We start from the raw sequence: 25180 nt of genomic DNA on the forward strand, positions 1-25180 counted from the left end.
TATTCCATGAAATACATATTGGCTTAAGAAGCCAAAATTCAAACAGTTCAATTCTCAGAATTTACTTCAGTGGCTCGGCTCTCTCTCATTCTTCTTGTTTTGTTTTTTTAAGTATCAGCTTTATTTTCAAATAGATGTGTGAGATGATCCCAGCAGTTTCGGTGCTCATACCTACATACTGTAAAATGAAGGAACATTTTTCATCTTCCAGTAGAATCCACTAGCAAACACCAACTTGCTTATCAGTGGTACAAATTCCTGAATTAATTCTTTGCCAAGAGGATAACCTTACTCTAGAATCAGGCCCATCCCTGACGCTGTGGCCGATGCAATCTTCCCTATAAAATATAACATAAACTGTATGTTAGAATCATTTCTACAACAAAAATCAGGGTTGGGAAAGAAGGGAGAGATGAAGATTTTTCAGAAAGTGATAAATGTCTACTAGAAATAAACCTTTAGTTTTGTTTTAGTTCAGACTCAGGATAATATGGGAGATAATCTCTAACTGTAAAAAGGGCTAAAGTAGCTTTCAAAAACACATAAAATATGGAAAAGAAAAGGAAAAAAGTTGCAACAAGACACAAGCCAATTACACAAAATTCACTCAATATGATCCTGTTAATATGTGGGCTGCAAATTTAACTATGAGCTTCCTGTCAATAAAAAGAGCAAAATAATCACTGTCAGTAAATCAAGCCTCTTTGGGTTTCCAAGTGACAAAGATCCAAATCAAACTGTCATAAAAAACAAAAAAGAAATATATAGGCTCATTTAATACGAAAATCCATGCATGGATCTGGCTTTAAAAACAGTTATAGAGACTGGATGTCCTCTGGGTGTTATCTGTACATTAGTTCCACTTTCAAGAAGGCTTTTACCAGTTGTTAAAAATGGTCACAAAAATTTTGATCATACATGGTTCTGTGGCCAATAGCAGGAAAAAACATTTTCTGACAGCTTCAGAAAATGATTTTTGGTAGGACTCTAAATGGCCCTGTTTCTGTTGTTCCCATCTTTCGACCAGGAAATGTGGACAAAAGAATGAGGCATTCTGACTGGCTACCCTGGGAAAGGTTTCCTTTCCCATGTGCAAGGAAAGTGAAGCCATCTGACTGATAATCCCAGCAGGAAAGCACTGTTATTCAGGTGGAACTTTTGAAAGAAAAAGGCAGACAAAAAGAACAAGTTTTATAGTAATGTAAGTTGACATACATAAAACATAAACAAAGCCATTGTTTAGAAGTCTATGCCTAAGACTAAGACTTAAGGACCTAATAACATAGCCGTATATTTTATACAGCTTTTTTTCTAATACATTGCTGGTATAGACCAGTGGCATATTGCAATATGGCAAATTGGCAATATGGCTTTCTTTTTAAGAATGAGGCACAGAGGAATATGATCAACTATTTATGATTTTGCATTACCCCCCATTCCCATCGGAGATCAAACTCTGACCTTGCACTTGCCAGGCAGGAGCTTATGCCACTGAGCTAAATTCCCAGCCCAACTATTTACGATTTTACCTAAGGTTAAAATTCAGCACCAGCAAGAGTATGAACGAAATGAATATCCCTTGGATATTTTCATTAGAACTCTTGTCTGTAGGGAACATAATTCCATTTAAAGTACTTTAGCCAATTTATTGAGATATAAGCTGGAGAACAAATACTATTTTGCTTCTACTGACATCTTTAACCATTCCATCTATGTCAAATCTCTTTCACTGATGTATAAAACATTCCAGCCCAATCTAATCAAAACTTTCTCACATCTATTTTTAAACACAGCTTTATTGAGATACAAATTAAGTACAATTCGACTACTTAAAAGCGTTCAAGTCAATGATTTTTAACACATTCAGAGTTAATACAACTATTGCAATTTGGAAAATCACTTCACAAAAATACTCCAAATCTAATTTAAAGCTTTTTTTCTTTCATGGTTGAGACATCAGCTACTGCTGGGGAACAAAATATCACTTCTTTTAGTATTTTTCCATGTTATTTAACTCCTCCTCCCCTATTGGGATGGGGAGCTAAGAGCCAGGGGCAAAGGTATGAAGATTATTTACTAAGCTGGTAAGGTAACCAATCTTCCACTTTCCCAAGACGCAGGCCTTTCGTTTCTACAATTGGAAACGTTCTAAGCAAACTGGGATGGCTAGCCACTATAATGAATTGGTGCTATAGTTCACTTTTGCTTGATCAACTGCTGATCACCACATTCTGTACTTTGTCTCAGTCCCTGAAATCCTGTTCTTTAGCTGCATGCTCTTCCACAACTAGTATTATTAAGTTTGGTTACTGGGTTAAGTTGGCAACAACCAGACAATTATAATTCAAGTTTTTACTTTAGAAATATGAGAAGGGCCCAATGTTCCCTCTGAGATACTCTGAAAAAAGTTTTTTTCTTCCACTTCTGACAGTTTCAGAGGCACTAAACACCTGGAAGCCATGTGGAGACTTATGCTTTGATTATAGCAAGCTGTAGCCCCAGGTCCATCCCAAATGGCTCCACCCTGTAGCCACTCTGGATGACTCACAACAATTGCAGCCATCTCCAATCTGGCCTGTGAGGGCTCCTGCCCTACCATGACTAAGCAAAACTCTGCTGTTAGCTGGCAGGCTACTGCACTTGTGTAACCCTGCTTTTTGCCTACATAAGCAGCTTTTCCCATACCTTTATCTGAGCAGTCTGTGTATTGCTTCCTCTTATGCTGAAGCATACACTTAATAAAGCCTCTTTTATAGATAGTGTATTTTGCCTTTTTATGATTTCTACCTTTATTAAAGGAAGCTGAGCAGGTTATACCAGCAACTGGTAACACTAAACTTGCTAGTGCTAAAAGAGATCAGCAACCAGGGCTGGTAACACTGAGGTCAGGTGGCAGCCAGAGAATGGTGAAAAGCAATGTAAAATTGTTGATAGCTACTGGCTTTGGCTGCTAGAAGAGTTCCAGAGAGCTGCTGGTATGTACAGAACTGGCTTCTGATGGCCAAGAAAGCAGCAAACAGGGCTGCTAAACAGCTGAAAACTGCTGGCATTGTGATTTAATCCTAATTAAGTAAAACAACCCTCAGCTGATGGTAACATTATGACTAGAACACTGTCTATAGGGTATTTTCTCATACCATGTGGAAATTTAGTTCCTAGTCAGTGTTTTATCTGAATTATAGCAGTGATTATCTCTAATTGATTTTTCATTAGGACTTGAAAAGTAGTAATTCTCTAAATTGAAAGATAAATAATGTTATAAATATTCATATGGCAAGTTTTTGTATAGATATTTATTTACACTTTCCTGGGTTATGTACTTAATTTGTTGTTATTGTTTTTGCCGTACTAATTAAACTTAGGGTTTTATGTATGCTAGGCAAGTGAATCACCACTGAGCCAGATCCCTAGCTCACGCAATGGATTGAATGCTATAGTTCTGTGTAATAGGGGTCTCAAGTACCAGGAGAACCACAATCAGAAATTATATTTTGTTATTAAATAAAGCACTAACTGGCACTTTAAAGCACCTACTTTGTACTTTGTATGAAATACTGGAGAGAAGACACAAGTTAATATGAGCTTTCTACTTAAAGATGATCTCATGGAGATAGATGACCCCAAATTAAAATGAAATATGGTGACTAGAATGTAATACAGAGATTTGATTTTTCCATGGTGCTCCAGACTTACTATTCTGAATTGCCAATGCTGATAATGATAATGTTCTGCAGAGGCTGAGTTCATTATGGGTGTGTGGGAGAGAAAGAGAACAGAGGAGAGGAGAAAAAACCAGCAAATACATCAGTGGGATCCAGGAATACATTAAAATTTTCATAATAAAAAGCAGGAAGCGAGAAAATTTTAAATGGTTTTAAAGACTTTTTCTTTCATTAGATTCATCCCTATTTTAAAAACATTCTATTAAAAAAACCTTAAAAAAACTTTATTGAGGTATTAATACTGACTATATTTAAAATGTACAAATTGGATGTAGTGGCACACACCTGTAATCCCAACCATCAGGAGGCTGAGGCAGGAGGAGAGTTGCAAATTCAAGACCAGCCTGGGTTACAACATGAGCTCAAGGCCAGCTTGAACTGCATAGTGAGATCCTGTCTCAAAAAGACAAAAAAAAAAAAAAAAAAAAAAGTACAATTTTTATATATTTTCTAACTCTGTAGGCAGAAACCTCTTTGATCACTCATTAATTCTGTTTTTTAGATGTTCTTCATATGATTTGATGTTTTGCAAAAATTTATTTTCTTTCTAATCCTTAAATTTTTTATTTTGCTGTACTATAGTAACTGTAGTTACCAATAATAAATGAAAATGGTGATAGTGGGTGGGCACCTTGTCTCATGTCCAATCTCAGGACACAAGTACTTATTATTTCATTATTAAATACATTTGTTTTAACCAAGTAAGATAATTTTAAAAGAAATTTTCTTTAAAGATGTCCATAACTATTTAGTCTATAGTTACTGCTGGAATGTTTTGGTATTAAGTAAAAATAACTAAGAGAGTATAAGCACAAAGATCAGTCTAAAGCCAGATGTGGTGTCACACTCCGGTCATTCCAGTATTCGAAAGGCAGACGCAGGAGGATCTTTGGGAATTTAAGGCCAGTCTGGTCTACACAGAGAGTTCAGTAACAGCTTGAATTGCTTTGCAAGACCCTGTCCAGAAAACAATAAACAAACAAACAAAGATCAGTCTACATTCTGAGAGGTGGCTAAGTAGGAAAAAAAAAAAAAAACAAACAAACAAACCTGAGGCTAGGCATGATGAACACATGCCTGTAATCCCAGCACTTGGGAGGTTGAGGCAGGAAGATAGCTGTGAGAAGTTCAAGCCCAGCCTATCTACATAGTGAGTTCAAGGCCAATCTGCACTATAAAGTGAGACACTGACACTACAAAGTAACACACACACTATCTCAATCACCTCCACCAAACTATAATCAAGTACGGAAGGATGGGAAATCACCACAGGCCAAGAGTAAATCAGCACCAGAAGTGACACGATGTTGTTACCTTAAGGATAAAATTTAAGATACTACATAGAAGTATAGAAATAATGTAAATATCCAAAGACACAGCTATTTTTGTTTTTGGTACCGGGGATCAAACTCATGACCTCGCACTTGGCAGGCAGGCAGTTGTACTGCAAAGCTATATCCCCAGCCCAACACGGCTATTTTAAGCTGTTATTTAGTAGGAGTTTTTGTTAGGATGTGTAACTCCGTGTAAGTTAAAGTAGATATGGAGCAATTACTCTCTGTTTTTCTCTGAGGTATTACATAAAGGATACAAAAAAGTTAAAGATGAAATATGATTGCTACTACTAATTTTTTCTATGGAAAAGTATATAATGGTTGAAACAGTATTAAAACTGAAAAGAATTTAAAATTGGAAAGTTAAACTCTAGGGATTGTTGTTTTTTTTAGACAGGGTCTCACTACAGAGTTCAGGCTGTCTCAAACTCATGGTTATCTCCTACCTTAGCCTCCTGAGTGCTAGGATTACAAGCATGTACACTATGCACGGTTGTCATTACTTACCAGTCATAGTCCTGGTAGATGACAGATGGCATAATTCAATACAGAAATTTCAAGAAACTCTGGTAAAAGAACTATACATAAAACTATGAGCATAAGAAAACCAACAAGGGAGCCAGGTGTGATGGAATACATCTGTAATCCCAGCATTTGGGAAGCTGAGACAGGAGGACTGCTGCAAGTTCAAGGCTAGCCTGAACTACACAGTGAGTTCAAAGCCAGTTATTACCACTCATAGCCTCACAAGGCAAGGCGGAGGAACTAGTGATCAGAATTCAGACAGGGCACGAAGAGTAACAACAGGGAAGACACAGCTAACTCACAACAGTATGACAGGGATGGTACTTCCCACCTTCCTAACTCTCGTTGGTGCTTTCTACTGACGAAGCCCAACCAAAATATGAGGGGCAAGGAGCCACTGATGTAATTCATACATATTGGCCTGCCAGGGCACAAAGCAGAACAAAGATAGAAATAAATCTACAAGCACTAAGAGAAGATACACAGAACAGTTACCAAAGTCATGAGAGAAAGGACCAGTAGATAGGTCCTAACTCCCAAATCCAGTGTTCTTTTTCCATCATTCAAAGTAATTGATACTGATATGTATACAATATGGTAAGCGTGATGGAAGACACACAAAAGAAGACACAGCTCCTATCCTTGAAATGTTAAATATTATTAAGAAGTAACATACACACATGAAATTATCAGTAAATATTTTAAAACAGAGCTGGAGTACAGAAAAATCAAGGGATTACATTATGCTCCACATGGTAAGAGGGCACAAAATAAGTAAGGGCTTCAACTGGAGGGGGCAGGTCAATATATTAAATATGATTATCTATACTTGCATTTGTATGTGACACTGAGTCTAAGAACTTTCTTACCCTGCATTCCAAGTCTGGGAATTTTTATGTTGCACACTTAACTCTGAAACCTTGGCATCTTGCCCAAGGTGACTACATATACAATGAAAGAAAAAATTAAGGATAAAGCAAAACAAAATGCAATCTTTCCTTTCATCCTTGGCTACAGACTGTATTCAAAGTAAGAACAAGAGACTACACCATAACAACAAAAAAAAGAGAGATCACACCATGACACAGTGGGAATTTTTATTTTACAAATGAAATGGCAAAATACTGCTGCTGAACTGACCACAAAGCGACACTTTGAATGCATACATTACAGGTGAATTTTCCCAATTCATTAATTAGTTCCACTGGTATCTAAGTCTTGATGGAAGAAGTACAGACCAGATTTAACCATGGTAACAGTACTGGCTGGCAAAATTTAGCAAAAGAAGTGACAGTATATTTCAATTTCTTTTTCTTCTTGAAAACATCCTCCATTGCCCTATGAAACTTAAAAGATTGTGTCCTAGCCAAAAAGATCAAAAGCTGTAAGATAGAAAATTGTAGAGTATACTTCTACCTTTATGCTGTGATTTCCATGTCTCTTGGAAAGGTCTGGTTACACCAGAATATTCTTTGCAATAGCATTCAAAGTCCTTACTTTTGTCACATCTGTTACCTTTAGAGTATATTCCGAGTTAGAAAGTGAGGCTCCCATGGCAACAGAGGAATTTCTGTAATAGATGTAAGCAAAGGAAGAGAAGATTAAGTGAGCCTTTGTTACTGGCACATTACAGGCTACCTCAAGAAAAAGGTAAGGTCAAGGGGCTGGGAATTTAGCTCAGTGGCATCAGTGCCTGTCTGGCAAGCACAAGGTCATGAGTTTGATCCCCAGTAACAAACAAACAAACAAAAAAAGATAAGGTCAAGGTCTATTTGAAAGTAAAGTAGCTGAATCTAGCAAGGTACTTGATTTTACATCTGAAAATGTAAATTCTAAGGTTCTTTCTTCTTTTACAACACATTTTTTCCCAATTTGGAAGGATTCAACTATTAAGTTACAGGAACTCTATCAAGAATTTTAAAAATAATAGTTTCAATTCCTTAATGGAGATACAATTTCAAAATAACTAAAAAGTACAGAGCAAAAGTGAGGGAAGACTAATCAGTCTTAATGATAAGAGGGACACAAATGCCTATGATTCTTCCATCTTTACATTACAGATTCTACCTTTGTAAAACAAAAGCATAGGGGAATGGGCACGTGAGTGTATGTCTCATCTGAAGCTTAGCTGCCAAGTTCATTATTATTAACTCAGACCTTCAGTGCCATCAGCTCACTGATAATGGATTAATGCTCTGTGTGGAAAAAGCAAGCAGGAGCCTGAAAGAACTACAATAAGGGCAAGTGATGGTAAGACTATGCCAAGTATGTAAAAGTTTACCCAGGAACTTTCAGAAATTCCTACTCATTTAATGCATAACAAGAACATTACAAAAATGTTTCAAACTGCAAAAATGACAACATTTATGTACCAATTATAACATCTACTCATTAACCACAGCATCAATCAAAGTTTATTTATTCAGAGAAATAAACATAATCTCATCCCTTCTTGTATGAGTTAAAGAATACATTTTTACCGAAACTTCATTCCAGAGTCTCTTGAAGACCGAGCAGAACAATGAAATTCTGTAGCACCTGAGCCCTCAAGGATCCTTTGTAGATTTCTGTCAGTTATACCACCTCCTAGTAAAAAGAACAAGTAATATATTAAGTGGAACAAAATCTTGCATAAAATATAGAGAACAATACTATTTACTGAAAAATCTTCATAGTGAAATTTCTCATTGACTAAAAACTACTCTCTCTCTACATTAGAATGAAAAAGAATGAGAAAAGTAATAAAAGATGTATACTATAGATTCTAGAGCACCGTTAAACAACAGAACCTATACAATAGAATCTCTTATATTCATTAGTTTATATAGCAATGCTATATTGTATATTATTGACTTTAAAAAGACCGTTCTGGGGCAAGAAAAACCATTCAGTGCTCCACACTAGTTCTTCAATTTAAGCAAAGTCAAAGTAAAAGGAAAGGCAAGGATAAATCTGAGGAAAACAGTATAGAAAATTAACCTCAGAGATGCATCTGAAAGAATTTATAATTTATAAGGTTTTCCTTCTGGCTCAGGATTCAGAGAGTTTACCTAACTTCACTGGAAATGGGAATAAGGTAAAGTGCTACCTAGTTTATTCATTACCAAATCAACTTGTTTCATTTCACAGAAAGATCTGATTCTACTATATTAATATCACACTACCAAATACTTTAACTCATTGTTGTTAAAACTAGTGGTTCAGTCATACTGCTGAAACATAAGAAGAATATAGGCTGAAAAGTCAAATTTAGACTAATTGTGGAGGCACACCTATAATCCCAGCATTTTACGAGGTTGAGGCATGAGGATCACAAATTTGAGTCCAGCCTGGATGACCCAGAAAGATCCTGAATTTTTAAAAGAATCAAAGAGTTTAACTCAGTGGTAAGGCCCTGAGTTTGATCAGTCAATCAATCGATAAACACACATATAATTTCTTTCTAAAAAAAATAAAACATCTGGGCACTAAGCACATGTTATCTACAACTTTAATATACAGGGATTACATTTTCCAAACACAGTTAACATAAGCTTTGCAGTTAAAAGGGATCCCAAAAAACTAGTTCAATATTCCTGTCTTTATAGATGAGGAAACTAGAGTCTAAATACAAAGTCTGCCCAAGAAAAATGCATACACACGTCAGGAAAAGAAAAGTAGTATGATTTTTTTCAAGAAGTGGTGTTATCCTTTTATGGGGGACCCTAGAGGATATCGTATATCACAGAAAACCTACTACACTACTATCCTGTAAAGAAGTTGAAAGTGCATGTGTAGCAATCTCAATGACCAAAGCCCATGCAGCAGTTTGCTGTGCTAATAAAATCTGAAAGCTAATGGTCACCACTTTAAGCACCTTTTACAACTGCAGAGGCCAAAGGTGACTTGTATTAATCTCATCGTGTCTCAATAAATTTAATATTAAAATATTTATGCAAGTTTTTTTCCCCTAAGTGTAACTCATTAGTGCTTCAGATTGATTTATCCAGGAATTTTAACTCGCTTGTAATTTCAAATGTCATAATTTGTTTACTATTCTATTTTTCAAGCTCAAGTAAAAGGATTACTTCACATTCAATTATTTTTTACACCTCTCATATTATCTACATACAATTATAATTGACATAGGTTAAATAAATTGCTCCTTAGGTTACATAAATTAATCACAAACTTTGTTCTATATAACATCTTCTCACCTAAGACTGATAGCTTCTTCAGGAAGCATAACTGCATCCCAAGTAATGCTTTGCACATAGCAGATAACTCACTATGTATTAAGCAAAGGCACTCTTAAAATAAACAACTGTCAGAAGCTGAACTTGTTAAGACTAAATACATTTACGTTCCCTGATTACCTCACTTTTTTTTTTTAAAGCCAGTCAAATTTAGCAGTGGGGGAGTGGTATATCAACTTTACTGACACTAATGTTAATAAGTTCTGATAACCCATGCATGCCATCGGACCAGCGGATTACCTCACTTTGACAGATAAAATGCGTTTTCTATCTGTTCATGTTTCAAGGACTAGCTACCGGTCAAAGATTTCCCAATATCTGACAACACATTCCACTTGGCCTCTTTATATAAGTTGCCTTTTATGTAGTTGTTAGTATTTTGAACTTATTTAATCAGAATCTAGTCAAACTTTTCACTCTTAACTACCAGTTATAGGAAATACTCTGGCCAGAGGAATAAGCTAAACAGTATCAAAAAGAAACAACCTGATACATCCAAAAAGTAGGACATTCTTTAACTTAAGTGGTACAAATTTTTTCTTTTCTTCTATAATTAGGAATCAAACCTAGGATGCTCTACCAGTGAGCTAATCCTTTTTACTTTTTATTGAGATAGGGTTTTACTGAATTGTTGAACTGCCCTCCAATCTGTAATACTCTTGCCTCAGTCCCCTAAGCAGCTGGGATTATGTGTATGTGTGTGTAACCAGGCATGGCCAAACTTTTTAAATGGCATTTTCTTTTAAGCAAGAAAAAAAACCTTCCATATTAAAGAATATTAAGATAAATAAATGCAATGCTTTTTTTTTTGGATCTTAGTGTGCAGATGTCCACTATAAAATATATTTTGCAACAATAGAAGAATAGCATGGAACAGACATTAAATGGTATTAAAGAATTAGTATTTATCTTGATAAAGATGATAAAATCTTTACAGTAAAATCTTTTTATAAAGATGCACAAAGATAAAATGTCATGATACCTTTAATTTAACTTTAAAATATCTCAGTATAAAAGACAAATGTTAAAACTAGGGAATGAGCATATAATCATTCATTGTTCTGCTTTCTTCTTTATGTTTGTGAAAATAAAAAAAAATAAAATAACTGCTTCTTAAAAAAAATAACTGCTTTTATATTTGTCTTATTCTGATTCCAGGTTTACCTCATCCAATTCTTTAAAAACTACCCCACTTCTTCCTTTCTAATAAGACTTTATGTGCTTAATTGATCTTATGGTTATCATTAGGAGAATATGCTCAAATTATACTGACTACAAAAACATCTGACCATCATTATTCATGAAATAATGAATTATTATATTTACTAGGGATGTCATTTAATCATTTGGTCTTAAATGACAGTATAGCTGTCTTACCAGAAATGAGCATCTAAATTTATGCTGGAAATATAAACATGGAGAAATCCCAATCCTAACCTATTTCCTTCTTTACTCCTCTAAGAGCTATTGTTAGAATGTTAGAAAGTTTTAAATTCTATTACATATATTGCAATAAAATGTTTTAATCAAACTATAGTCTTCTCTCTGAACATCATGCTATATAATACTTGCTCGCATGTTTTCCTGATGCCTGTGCTCCATTACAGTCCAGCACTATGCTAATAAATGGAGATTAAATAAATACCTGGCATTATCACAATCCTGCCTTTTGCCTGAAAAATAGAAAAAAAGTGAAATTTAATAGCTTTCTCTTATTTGGGAAAAGGTGATAAGAACAGAAAAATGAATCAAAGTTATATTTTAAATTTTAAAGTTTAATTTTCAGTATTGTCTATATTGGGGAAGGGATCGTGGGCAAGCAGGATGTCCAACACTAACTTCTGTCTACAAAATTATTTTACCATATGGTTTTTTTTTTATTTAAAGAGAAAAACAAAACTAAACAAAGCAAAACAGTAAAAGGCTAGAAGTAATACAGAATTCAAGAGAAAAAATATACAGTAAGAATTCACCAGTTTACAGATCACACATTGTTATCTCAGAAACAGTTGTCCAGAATACAAAATTAAAGCATACAAAGTGGACATTAATACAGTGAGATTGCAGACAGTTCTGTTCAATGATCCAACAAAAACTCAGCAATATGGTTCTCTATCCTACACTTTTAAATATACTTGCAGTTATATCCTTTAGATCACTTTCTTCCCTTTTTTTTTTTACCATATGGTTTTAAAAACTCAGATTATAGGATACAATAAAAGCTATCCTTTAGAAGAGGATTCAATACAGTGGACCCTTCAGTTTCAACTGACCTCACACATAAACAACTTGGGTATGATTGGAATTTTAGGTTCAACTTACAACCAAAGTCTTGAACTGCACCTGAATGCCAGCTGCCTGCATGGCTGTAAACAAAGACAATGCCAGAAAATTGTAGTAAAGCATATGCTAGTGTACATAAGCATCAGTCTAAGCCCAGAAGCACGTGTTTATAGATATGATTTTAATCAGTGCTTTACATAATCACTTTAACTACTGCTATCAAAACAGTTCCATAGGGCTGGGGATTTAGCTCAGTGGCATAAACTCCTGCTTTGTAAGCGCAGGGTCATGAGTTCAATCCCCAGTACCCCCCCCCAAAAAAAAAGCAGTGCCATAAAAGCTAGAAAAAAAGCTAAGGAAAGGAGGGAAAGGAAAGCAATCACAATCAAAAAGAAGGAAACTATGGAGAAATATGAGAGTGGCATTTGCTAACATGTACAGCATGTCAAAATCCATTTTGACAATCTTACAGAGAAAAAAATTGTGGAAGCTAGTGTTGCTAAACGTGTTACTCAAATTACTAAGTCATGATTAACAGTGTCAGATGAGGTAGAAAGGCTCCCAGAGGGAGGTTATGGCCTAAGTCTATAATTTGTGAAAAAGCTAGGGTTAAAAATGCAGATCCCGAGTGATACCGGTGAAATACTGGTTTCACAATTTTAAAGTGAGAACTAGGGCTCATACCATAACTAGGCATAGTGAAGCAGTCAGTGGTGATAAAAGAGCTGTAGAAAAGTACATACACCACTTTGAAATGATGACACAAAGAAATGGCTTTTGCTCAAGTTTTTACCTATAATGAAGCTAGCCTTTTCTGGAAGAAAATGCTCAGGAGAACATATACTACCCAGGAAGAGAAGACAATGCCAGGCCACAAGCCTGTGAAGGACAGACTAACCTTACTGCTATGTGCCAATGCAAGTGGTGACCTCAGGATAAAGTCTCTCTTGGTTTATCACTCTGAGACCCCTAAAGTGTTCAGAAAACATAAAATGAAGACTAGGCAATGGGTCATATGTAGATGCAAAACAAAAGCCTGGTATAATGGTTGGTACACTGTGTCAACTTGAGAAGTCTAGAAGTTTAAGTAACTCAGCAGAGGCCAGGGTTCTCACTTGGTAAACCACCTGAGGCTGTGCAAAAGGAGGACCCAAACATGGTGAGAGCTGCATCTGCTCAGGGGCAGGCAGCCTGCTTATATTGTAAGGGAGAAAAGAGGCTTGCATCCCCATTTTGTGCTCTGGTTGCTTTGCTGTCTTTTTCCACCTTAAAGTATTGCCCTTGTGCCATGCCACCCTGCCTTGGAGCCAGTTGATTATAGATTGAAACCTCTATTGACAGTGAGCTAAATAAATCTTTTTCTCTTTAATTTGGGTGTCAGGTATTTTGTCCCAATAACTAAGACACTTGGGTAACAAGAGGAGTTTTTCTTGAATGCTATGGGGAGGCTTTCTGTCTTTTTGTTAAGAAATATCTACAGAACAAAAGTTTATCACTCAAGGCTCTCCTCCTCATGAACAATGCTCTTGCTCATCCATGAGATTTGAAAGAAGAATTGGCTGAAGAAGTTCCTTGGCTCTCAAGTTGAGTTCCCCTCACCTAATACAACTCCTCTACTGTGGCCTATGGACCAACAGCTTAAAGCTAACTTTAAGAAGCTATACACCACAGAACTGTTCCTAAAGGGCTTCCAGATGGTCTCAGATACAGATTTAACCTTAAAGAGTACTGGAAAGAATATTACAGCATCCTTTCCTGTGTGGGGTTATAGTAATGAGAAATCCTGGGCTAATGTTTAAGGACACTGAGATCTTCCTGGAAGAAAATGTGGCCTAAAATTACACAGGAGAGACACTTTGAAAGCAGTGTAGAGGAGCCTGAGTCTTCAGTTGACCCTTTGGCTGATGACACTGTCACTGCAGCAGAGCCCACAGGCTTACAGGTAGACAATAGTGATGCTGAGGAACTGGCAGAGGAACACTCAGAGGAACTATCTACAGAAAAACTTCAGTGACTTCCAGCTAAGCAACAGAGAATGGCAGCTGAGGAGCTTTCTGAAAAGAAAAGTGAGTATCAATAATCTGCAGCAAAGATCTTCTGAAATAAAGCAAATTCTGAAAAAAAATGGACAGAGCTGCAAACATTTGTAGAGAAGATCCACGGCAGGGGGTGGAAATCATTGCCTTGACTTGCTTGATGACAATGTCATACTACAGAACAGTGTTAAAAGACAGAAACAGACAACTTTAAAAGTTTTTAGTTCTGAAAAGGTTGAGACCTCGTGAGCTAGACGCAGGTCCTAGTGGGCTACAGACTCCCAAGGACAGAGATTGCTGATGTTCCTATGGAAGGGGACTGTACTTCCAAACAATAACCACCTTCCATTTCATCCTCCCTTCCTGCAAGTCAAAGACGGCAACAGGAATGGTGAGTACAGTACAAAATTGTTGTTTCTGATATAGCATACTTTATAACTTTTTGGTGAATACACTAGGAAAATTATTGGTGTTTCTGGTAAATTAAGCACATTATACAACCCATTTTTATTACGAAGAAGTTAAGGGAGCATGTGCTTTGGGAGGTTCAGGATGCATGGTGGGTATTTGTATTATTTCTTATAGGAGAAACAGTCTTGGCTTACAACCAAGTCGAGTTACAACCAGCTCCTGAAAACAAAATGAGTTTGAAAGTCAGGAGTCCACTGTATAAATACTGAATAATCACACTGCCTTAAGAAAAGCCTTACAGAAAAATGACACATATGCCATACACGGTGGTATATACATTTATTCCCAGCACTTGGGAGACTGAGGCAGGAGGATTACCATGAGTTCAAGACCAGCTTGAACCACTAGCAAGATCCTGCCTTAAAAACCCAAACAAACAAAAAAATCATCCAAAAAATTCAGAAAAAATGACACTAATTCTGAGTACTTAGTATGTCATGAGATGAAACTAGCCAAATTCAAACAAGACTAAAATCAGGTGTGGTGATGCATGCCTGAAATCTCAACACTCAGGAGGGTGAAGCAAAAATACAAACTGTGAGTTTGAAGAACACATGAACTATATAGAAGTCTATCTCATAAAACAAAACAAAAACAATAACAAAACCACAACACATTAACAAAGGAGCCAGTTTAGGTGTCTATCAACAGACAAATGAATAAAGAAAATGTGGAATATACAGACACAATGGAATAACACAAGAACAGCATCATGTCATTTGTAAAAAAAAATCGAACCAGATACCATCGTGTTAGGTGAAATAAGCCAAATTCAGAAAGATAACTATCATATGTTTTCCTTCATATGCTGAGTCTAAAAAACAAAGCCAAAACAAAACACAGCATTAAAGCAGAAAGAAGACTTAGACAAGAGGAAGGAAATGGGGAGGAGAGCAACAGGGAGCTGGCTATGATAAAAATGTGTTATACACAATAAATGAAAATACCCCTACTGAAGTCTAATGTTCTGTAAAATTAAAAGTTATGAATAAAATGTATTTTAAAAAGAAAAAAGATTTTAATAGAAAAGAAAGCATAACATGATTCTAGAATATTGAGGGGCAACTCACTCAAATCTTATATCCTCAATTAAATTCTTTCATTTATCATACCAATTAAACAAAACCATGTGTTTATTTAACTGGTACTATAAGAATTAAATTTAATTTCTGATAATTCTGGGATTATCTCCCATTTATGCTTCTAAGGACCCATTCAGCTTCTCCAAAGTTATTTTTTCACTTATAAGATCCCTTTTCTCCCTCCTCTACTCTTACTAGTATGTTATATATAATAGGTCCCAAGTTCTAACCATCCCTTTGAGGCATATTTCTTTATAAACTTCCTTATGTATTTAAGAGTATATATACTTACATATACACTCAATCTATTTTTTCTCCTGCTAATGTATCTTTGCCAGCTAATTAATAGGTCCTTAAAGAATTAAATATAAGAAGGTAGTAAACCCTCTTAATAAGTAAACAGGAGAAAATTTCTTCTTTTATTTCTCTTCAAGAGAAAGTTTCATTCAAGGATGACAGTCAACAGACAGGTATATTTATGCACCAAAATTTCAGGTAATGAGTACAATGAAAAAGGAAAGCAATGTAATGAAATAAAGAATAAAAGAGAATGGTCTATTTAATGAATTTACTAAGTACTAGAAAAATTAAGTGGGAACTGGGATGTTTCATACTGTCAAATGTGCTAAATAAAGCAAGGTATCCATAAAAACATTTACTATCTATAAAGCTGAAATAAGTTTAGGAAGAAATAAAGTTGCATTTACCTGTTTTTCCCAAATGGAGGCTTTCCAAAATAAACACAAATGATATTTTAAGAGATGAATTTTATCATGTTGAGGTGTGGGATAGATCCATAAAAGATTATTTAGAATTGTCTGCTTACTTAAGGCTATCACAGTCACTTAATAATATAAAGCACTTAGTATGTGTCAGATACTGTGCTTTCTTTCCAAAGCAACTCCTTGTAACTATTCCGTAACACAAGTGCTATCATTATTCTAACACTGCAGATGAAGAAAGTGAGATTTTCAGATGCCTAAGTAATTTGCCCAATGTCACTTACTAAGCAGCAAAATCAGGATTTAAGCCAGGATTATAATCCTACAAGCCTACTTTCTGGCCTGTGTATTATACTTCTAGGTAGTGACTTTCAGAAGTTAGTTGTATGAAAATATTTAATCTACCTCTTCCTGCCAACCGTTGACTACCATATAAAACACAGAGAAACATACATACACATAGATATGTGTAATATATACACATATTCTGTGTAATATTCTGAAATGTAACACATAACTATGATAATTATATCTTCTTTTTATTGATTATAAAGATTAGTGAGTTTCATTTTGGCAGAGTCATACAGGCACATAACATACTTTCATCATCAGTCTGCTCCTAGCCCTCAAGTGTATGTTTTTTTCTATTCCTTAGTTAGCAACCTTTTAAAATGGAAACTTAATTCATCAACTCTAATTTAAAATGCTTTTGTCCTACCTACTGTACCAAATTATGCATATTATTATTCTCTTCACCTTCAACATTTTGATCATTCTTCAGTATATTAAACTATGCTTGCTTTTGTTTCCAGGCCTTTACATTTATTTCTTTGGGGTGGAACAATTCCCCTACTCTCTCTATAACTACTTTTACATGGGTAACTCCCAAACAGCCTTCAAATTAGTACATTTCAGCTTTCCTGTCTTTCTGCTGGGAAGCTTTTGCTACTGCCTACCTACACCCCCCATACAAGGAGTTAATTCCTTTCCAATGTGCCCCACAGCACCTTTTATTACTGTTCTCTATTAAAAAGTTGAACACTACAGTGTGAGGGCAGTGACCATAGTCCCCTCATCTTTTGGTCACCACCATAGTGCCAATACACTGTACTAATATACACTTAATAAATATTTGCAAAATTCAATAAATTCCACAGTAGCAAAATGATCATTAAGTAAAATTTCTTAAAGTTGTTTTCATGGCTACAGAAAAGTGAAAGTAATCAAATGTCAGTACAATGATAAATATATTATTATATAAAAGAAGTAATAGTATAGTTGAATCTTGGAAAGAACCTATATGTCCCTCAATGGATGAATAGATAAAAGAGAACATAGTATTTACACACAGTGTAGTACAACATTCTGCTATAAAGAAAGGTAAACTTATGTCATTTGTAGACCATAACGTTAAATGAAATAAATCAAACACACAGGTTAAATATCACAAGGTTCCTCTTTTTTTCTTTCTTTCTTTTTTTTTTTTTTTTTGGTAGTGGGGATCAAACTCATAGCCTCGCGTTTACCAGGCAAGCACTTGAGCCACTAAGCTAAATTCCCGGCTCCACATGGTTCCTCTTATATGAGAAATCCAAATTATAAAGAGCATATAAATTATTAAAAATATATAAATTATAATAAAACAGATAATAGAAAGTAGAGAGATAAGATTTTTTTGTCAAATGAGAAGGGGATTCAGAGATGGAGGAAAGGGAAAGGAGAGGGAAAAGTGATAACAAAATGAATTAAGATGCGTTACATACATTACCAACTCCACATAAGGAATGAAAACATTATGTATTGTAAACATGTTCTAATAAAATTTAAAAATTAAAAAAGCATAGTAGTCAAACTAAAATTACTAAGACCTACTACACACTGAGCACTTTGCTAAGGCTCTTACATATTTTAATCTCTTTGAATCCTTAGAAAAACCTTATGAAGGAAAAATTAATCTCAATTTCACATACAAGACAAGAAAGGCTTACAAATTAGTAAGCTACTCAATATCATATAGCAAATAAATGTCAGACTTGAGTCTCATACACAGAACTCTCTCATCTCAAAGTCTGTACTAAGAAGTGTCAGTAAAAAACAGACATACTCCAACAACAAAATTATCCCCTTCTACTCTACACATGATGCTAGCTCATCAAGAGAACTCATACAAGAGTAAAATGTATTTGCTACTATACTGAAAAAATGGGGGAAAATGGGGGCTGGGGATTTAGCTCAGCGGCATAAGCACCTGCCTTGCAAGCAGGCAGTCGTGAGTTCGATCCCTGGTACCAATAAAAATAAAAAAAAGACAAAAAAATGAGGGAAAATGAAAAAATGTAATTTTAATTTTGGAATTTACTTGCAAAAGATTTTTCTCAGAAATTATATAGATCACCTGAGTATATATGAGCTGATAATGAAAAAAAATATGATTTAAAGTTAACATTAAATATGATTTAAAGTTATATGCTGATGGCAAAGAAATGTAAAATTTGCTGTGCTTATTCAAATTACATCAGATCATTAGCAGTATTTACAATCTGATTTGAAGAGCTTTGTGTTTTGAAAACACTCATGTGACAGAAATAAGAATTATATAAATAACATCATCACCTGGTTGTTTTTTCCTTCAATAATATTTAGTTTTACAACATAGTTGAACAACAGAAAGGAGTAACCACAATAGTCTTAGGAAGAAAAAAATTGCTTATACCTGATCTATGAGTCGCTTTATTAGAGGTAGTCCTTCTAATGCTGAACTGTCACATCCACTGGTCAATACTCGTTCAAATCCTAATGTTACGAGGGTCTCAAGAGCTGCCATTGGATCATGAACCATGTCAAAAGCTGAAATAAATTTTGAACAAATGTGCAAAACTGCAGTACTATATAGTTTACATACAGTGGTACACTGAAGCCAGAGTATACTGGTTTATAAACCCAATTAAATAGGAATTCAAGTCAGATTGTTAACACAATGGCACCTTGAAATCAATCAAGATGGGGTATATAAACCACAAAAATCAGAACACACGTGAAAATCAGAGGTCTTTTTATCCAGGTGCTAGTTTATTAGCACACTATAGCCTGAATACCATTAGTATATGCCCGATCATTTTATCAGAATATATTTCTTATCTTTGAGAGAGGGTCTTACTCTGTACTTCAGGCTGGTTTTGAACTTACTATGTAGTTCACACTGCCCTTGACTCACAGTGATACTGCTGCCTCAGTTTTCAGAGTGATGATGAAATCACAGGCATGCACCACCACACCCGTGTGGTACACATTTTAACTGTTCTATCTAAATGCACATAAAAGGCAAACAGTTCCCAATTCTTCAGTAATTATAAAAGTTTCTTTTTAAAATAAACTTAAGATTTCTTTTAAAGAATATTATTAAATAAATGTGCACAAGGGGGCATTCAATATGATAAAATTGTTAAGTGTAATAGGTTAGTGGCTAGATATGGGAAACTGCTCTAAGACTTCAGAAAAACTTAGATTATATAAAATGAAACATTATACTCACTAGCTCTAATAAAAACAATGGCTCACACTCTCATTACGGTTTTATACTAATCCATTTACCTGACATACTTAATGCTTTTAAGCATAAGGACAACTATTTTCAAGAGACTATATGAAATTTCAATTTTATCTTACTTTCTAAGAAATTTTGCTCCCTGGAAGAGAGAGGAAAGTGATCTAGAAAACTCAAAACAGAAAAACTTTGGCTCCACCATTATTATATGACACAAAAGTTCTCATGTGGGTTAGCAGGTATAATGGTTCCCTGGGACGGGCTTCTTATTTTCATCCTTTAGCATACAAAAGGAGTGAAACTACTATAGAAGATTTTTCTTTTCAGTAACAACACTTTTTCACTAGTGATTATACTATCATACTACCTAATTAAATAAATAAGGGCAAAAAGTGTAGTACTACGACAATGCAAAATTGCTACAAATTATGCAAGTATTCCTGTTAAACCTATTGGAGAAAAGGAAATGAACAGAAATTTGAAATCATTTTCTAAGTTTACAAACAGAAAAATATATTTTATAGACCTGGTTTGCTTTTAGATTATTTAGTACATAAAAGTTTTAAACTATATGTTTTTCAGGTAAGTGTTCACTAATTTAAAATACTTTTTTCTTGTATGTGGCTGGCCTCAAGAGGCTGACCTTAAGTAACCTAACTTTTTTTATTGTTGCTTTATAAGAAGTACTGCTAACACCAAGTCAAGCAAAATATTTTTCTGGTCATGCCATACATTTCAAAAGAAACAAAAATGACAAATACTTTATACCTAACTTCTATAACTGGATATAGATATTGATATGCACTCTAATCTCTGAACGCTATTCTTTTTTTTTTTTAATTTAAGGAGAAAAGAAAAAAAAGCAGAGAAAGGGTACAAGTTATACAGATTTACAGAAAAAAAAATGAACAGTAAGAAATCACTAGTTAATGGATTACATATTGTCATCTTAGAAATAATTGTTCAAGTCACAGAATTAAAGCTTGTAAAGTGGACATTCCATCAATGATACTGCAAACAGTTCGGTTCAATGATCCAATAAAACTCTGTGATATCATTTTCTATCTTATACACTTAAATATACATGCAGTATATAGTTTAGAGCACTTTCTTTTCCTTTCTTTTGTACCATGACTATTACACATTTTGGGTTTCATTGCTCCCACGGTCTGAAAGCTATTCTAAAAAGGGGGAGGCATTTAAAACCTTTTTAAGCATATAATCAAGGAAAAATTGCAAAAATTTGACTACCTTATTTTCATGTGCAGTACCAATGTAAAGGTGACATTTGCTCATCTACTTGAAGAATTAGCCAAAGAATCATACTGTACTGTATGCACACCCATTTTTGCAGCAGCACAGTTTGTAATAGCTAAATCTTGGAAACAACCCAAATGTCCATCAAGATTTGGGGGAGCTAGTAGAAGTCATGGGCTGAGAAAAGAACAAGGAAGTGCGTCTGCTTTTCCTGTGAATCAGCCATTGGCCAGGAAAATAACCAGGAAGTCAGTATGACTTTCTGGTGAGCCAGCGGCAGCTGTGGGCAGGAAAGCCAGCAGTGACCATAGGCTGGGAAAAGAACCAGGGAGTCAGTCTGCCTTTCTGTGAGCCAACTGGCATGCAGGCTGGGAGCTAAGAAGAGCCTCTTTCCCTCTCCCCCTTGTGTAGGCAACTGGCTGATTCTGAGGAACACAAGCTGGGATGATAGTAACTGAGCTACAAAAACAACTTAATGCTTGTAATTGACTGACTGACTTTGCAAACCTGGGGCCAGTAGTCTTGAGTATCTGCTTACAGGATAACGATATGCAATATGGCAATATGACAGATTTCCTTCTGTCTTACTTTTGAAATTCAATATTGTTCCCACTATTTTGTTGTGATCTGTTTCACTGGTTTTTTGTTTGGCTTTGTTTTTTTTTTTTGGGGGGGGGGGGTTGGCACCAGCGATAGAACTCAGGACCTTGTACCGTCCGGGCAGGAGCTTAGGCTGCTGAGCTAAATCCTTGGCCCTATTTTACTGTTTTGAAAATAAAAAATAATAAAATAGGATCTTCTGAAAAAAACTGAATTTTTTATACAATAGAGTACTACTTTGCCATAAAGAAAAACAAGCTTAACACGTTTCTAACTAAATGGATGCACCTTGAGACTACTCTTTTTTTTTTTTTTGTCTTTTTCGTTTTTATCAGTACTGGGAATCGAACTCATGACTGCCTGCTTGCAAGGCAGGTGCTTAATGCCACTGAGCTAAATCCCCAGCCCCGAGATTATACTCTTAAGTGAAATAAATTAGACACACATGTTCAAATACCATATTGTTTCTCTAGTGTAAGAAACTGAAAGTATAAATAAGAACCAAAATGTATAGTAAACACTAGGAAATGGGAAAAAATATTCAAATGATAAGGGAGGGGGAAGGGGAAAGCAAAAGAAGGGATAAGAATAAAAGAATAAAAGGAAAAATGCAAACAAAGCTTTTATGAATGAGGGGAAGAGGCGTTAAAAGGAGGTGAGGGGAAGGGAAAAAAGCAGCAGCAAGATAATACAATCCTGATGATGAATGTGATCATTATCTACCTAAAATGTGCCAATAAAGTAGAAATTAAAAGAAAAAGAATTAACCAGAGGATAGGAATTTTAACTACCTGATTTGTAGACAAGAAGCATTTCTTATACAATGTATACAAGTTAACAATCATGAAAAGTAATTTTGTGTACTACAGTATATATCTGTTAGTTGACTATTTAGCAACTATTTCTTGGATTTCCCCTTCCTAAAAGTGTCCAATTTTTCTTTAAATAGCCAACCTCTCTCCCCACATGAAGCCTCTATCTGAGAACACTGTCCTTACCACCCTCTAGCTCCAGTATAGGTTTGTCTGGCTTAGGTCTGCCAGTACATTTCACTGCCACAGTATTTTATTCTTCTTAGCAGTACACACGACTTCAAATTAAAATGAATCTTAGGACAGCTACTTGGATAGATATATGCAATTGCAAGCAATATTTAACCTATCCCTCTACTCTTATATTGCACTATCACTTTCAACGATTTTTCTTAACTGACCCTTCAAAATTTCTAGAGACCAACTAGTAACACTGTAAACACTTTAGAACTGTGATCCTTAGGTGACACCAGACAACTGATACCATTCAACAGAACTTCTAAAATGGAAATAACTCACCTCTATGGAAAGTGACTGGCAGAGGACGGCAAAGAGCTATAAAAAGAAAGCCATATAACAGGATTAAAAACAAAACAATCACTGAATAAACACTTCTCAAAAGAGGAAGTAGAGCTCCCACCCAAAATAAAAGAAGTACAAATGTCAATAATTACATGAAAAAATGTTCAGAATCTTTGCCCATTAGAGAAATGCAAATCAAAACAACAGTGAACAAATAGCCATCACCAAAAACTAAAAAAAAAAAAAAAAAAAAAGTTGGTGAAGTTAGGAGAAAAAAATCCTTTTACTTGTTAGTTAGAATATAAACTAGCACAAACTAGGGAAATCAGTATGATGATTCCTCAGAAAACTAAAACTAGAAATTCCTTTTGACCTAGCAAAACCTTTTCCAGTTATCTTCCTGAAACAGTTAAAGACCCCTTACATGACAGGTGATACATGTGTATCAGGTTTACAGCACAACTCATAACAGCTAAATCTTAAACATTGCCTAGAGGCTCATCAAGAGATGGATGGATTAAAAAATGTGGTATAGATAAACAAATAGAGTCCTACTCAGAAATAAAGGATAAATTTGAGTCATTTGTAGAAAAATAGATATAGCTTAGGTTGCCATAATGCTAATAGTAAAATAAATCAGGCACTGAAGGTTAAATATCTTATTACATGGGTTCTATGAGAAATCCAAAGTATAAATAAAGAATACAATAAAAGACATGATTGGTTGGGCATGGTGCTCATGCCCATAATCTCAGCACTCAGGAGTCTTAGGCAGGAAGACTGATGCAAGTTTGAGATCAGGGAGGGCTACATAATGAGTTCAAGAATAAACTGGATTACAGGACAGGACCCTATCTCAATAAAATACAACACAACACCACACAGATGACAGGGACTGAGTCTCTGGGGATAGGAACTGGACCTAGAAACGGAGAGAGACAAGAGGATAACGAAGGGAAGGGGAATTAAAAATGATTAAGATGCGATATGCAATTACCCAAGATGAATGTGATTATTATTATTTTTTGAGACAGGGTGTTGCTTTGTAGTTTAGGCTGGCTTTGAACTCACTATGTATCCAGGCTGGCTCCAAACTGCTGGTCATCTTCTTATCTCAGCCTCTCAAGTGCTGTATTACAAGCATGCCTAGCTGAATGTAATTATTATATATCACAAACACATACTAATAGAAAAAACAAAAAGTCATCTTTGATTCTATTTTCCATGTTAGCTGAAACTTTATACTTACTTCTCCTAAGAAGTAAAGAATGTGAACTAAAACAGAACAGCAGCCTTACAAATTCAAGTGCTCTCTTTTTACTAAACTCTGATTTATAGATAAAATATTATCATCCACACCTTAAACGGCACCAAATAAAAACATCTGGCAACCATAAACAAAGCATTATATCAGCTACTTACTTGTTCCTCTGAGGATCTTAAGAATACTTACCTTAGTAATATAACAGTTTGCTTCTATCCTCTCCCTGTCTCTCCATACCCATTGATTGCAACAACTTTTGAAAGTTTTTTGGTGTAGTGGTTAAAGCAACCAAGGTCAGTATTACAACACTGACTTCTCAGTCACACTTATGGACACATCTTACCTATTTTAAACAGAATGCAGTGATTTAGATGTTTGAGGTAGAGGTTATGTGTGGTAAAAGCTTTCTTAATTTTTTTTTAGTTACTGTGTAGATCATCTAAATAATGCTTAAAATAGGATAAGTATCTGCACGTATGACTGAAAAGTAAGTTTGTGATATTTTTCTGCACTGGGAGCATAAATACAGTCATCTCAGATGCAAATTCTTACCCACAAGAGACATGCACAGCTCCTTGTCAATATATCCATCTTCAGTCAATGCCCCAAATACCAAACCATCGGCACCATAAAGCTTGGCAAGCTGAATGTCAGCCTTCATCACCTCAATTTCACGATCTGAATACAAAAAATCACCGCCACGTGGCCGAATCATCACAAAAACTGGGATCTGGACACTCTGTTTTACTACTTGAAGGACACCTGTGAGAA

At 35.2% G+C, this 25180-nt stretch overlaps 1 protein-coding gene across 6 annotated transcripts in view; it reads right to left on the reverse strand.

Annotated features, from left to right (window-relative positions):
* Positions 1-1778: 1778 nt before the first annotated feature.
* Positions 1779-25180, reverse strand: part of Cutc (cutC copper transporter) — a 42439-nt gene continuing 19037 nt past the window's right edge. Inside the window, exons 4-11 of one of the 6 annotated variants that reach the window (XR_010046296.1) lie at positions 24962-25171; positions 23143-23178; positions 19124-19257; positions 16396-16415; positions 12139-12182; positions 11462-11489; positions 8062-8167; positions 7109-7151 (exon numbers count right to left, since the gene is read on the reverse strand). Coding sequence is in view for 5 of the 6 variants with exons in the window: in XM_063245059.1 (XP_063101129.1) it covers positions 7037-7151; positions 8062-8167; positions 11462-11489; positions 19124-19257; positions 23143-23178; positions 24962-25171 (629 nt within the window). In the remaining variant the exon portion in view is untranslated. Of the gene's footprint in view, positions 4680-6664; positions 7152-8061; positions 8168-11461; positions 11490-11570; positions 12183-16395; positions 16416-19123; positions 19258-23142; positions 23179-24961; positions 25172-25180 lie in introns of those variants that run through there. The other 5 variants (XM_063245059.1, XM_063245060.1, XM_063245062.1 and 2 more) reach the window with 5 other exon arrangements.

The sequence above is a fragment of the Cavia porcellus genome, unplaced genomic scaffold, assembly GCF_034190915.1.
Source record: "Cavia porcellus strain 051 isolate PalLab524CR breed Dunkin Hartley unplaced genomic scaffold, mCavPor4.1 scaffold_2, whole genome shotgun sequence".
Lineage (NCBI taxonomy): Eukaryota > Metazoa > Chordata > Mammalia > Rodentia > Caviidae > Cavia > Cavia porcellus.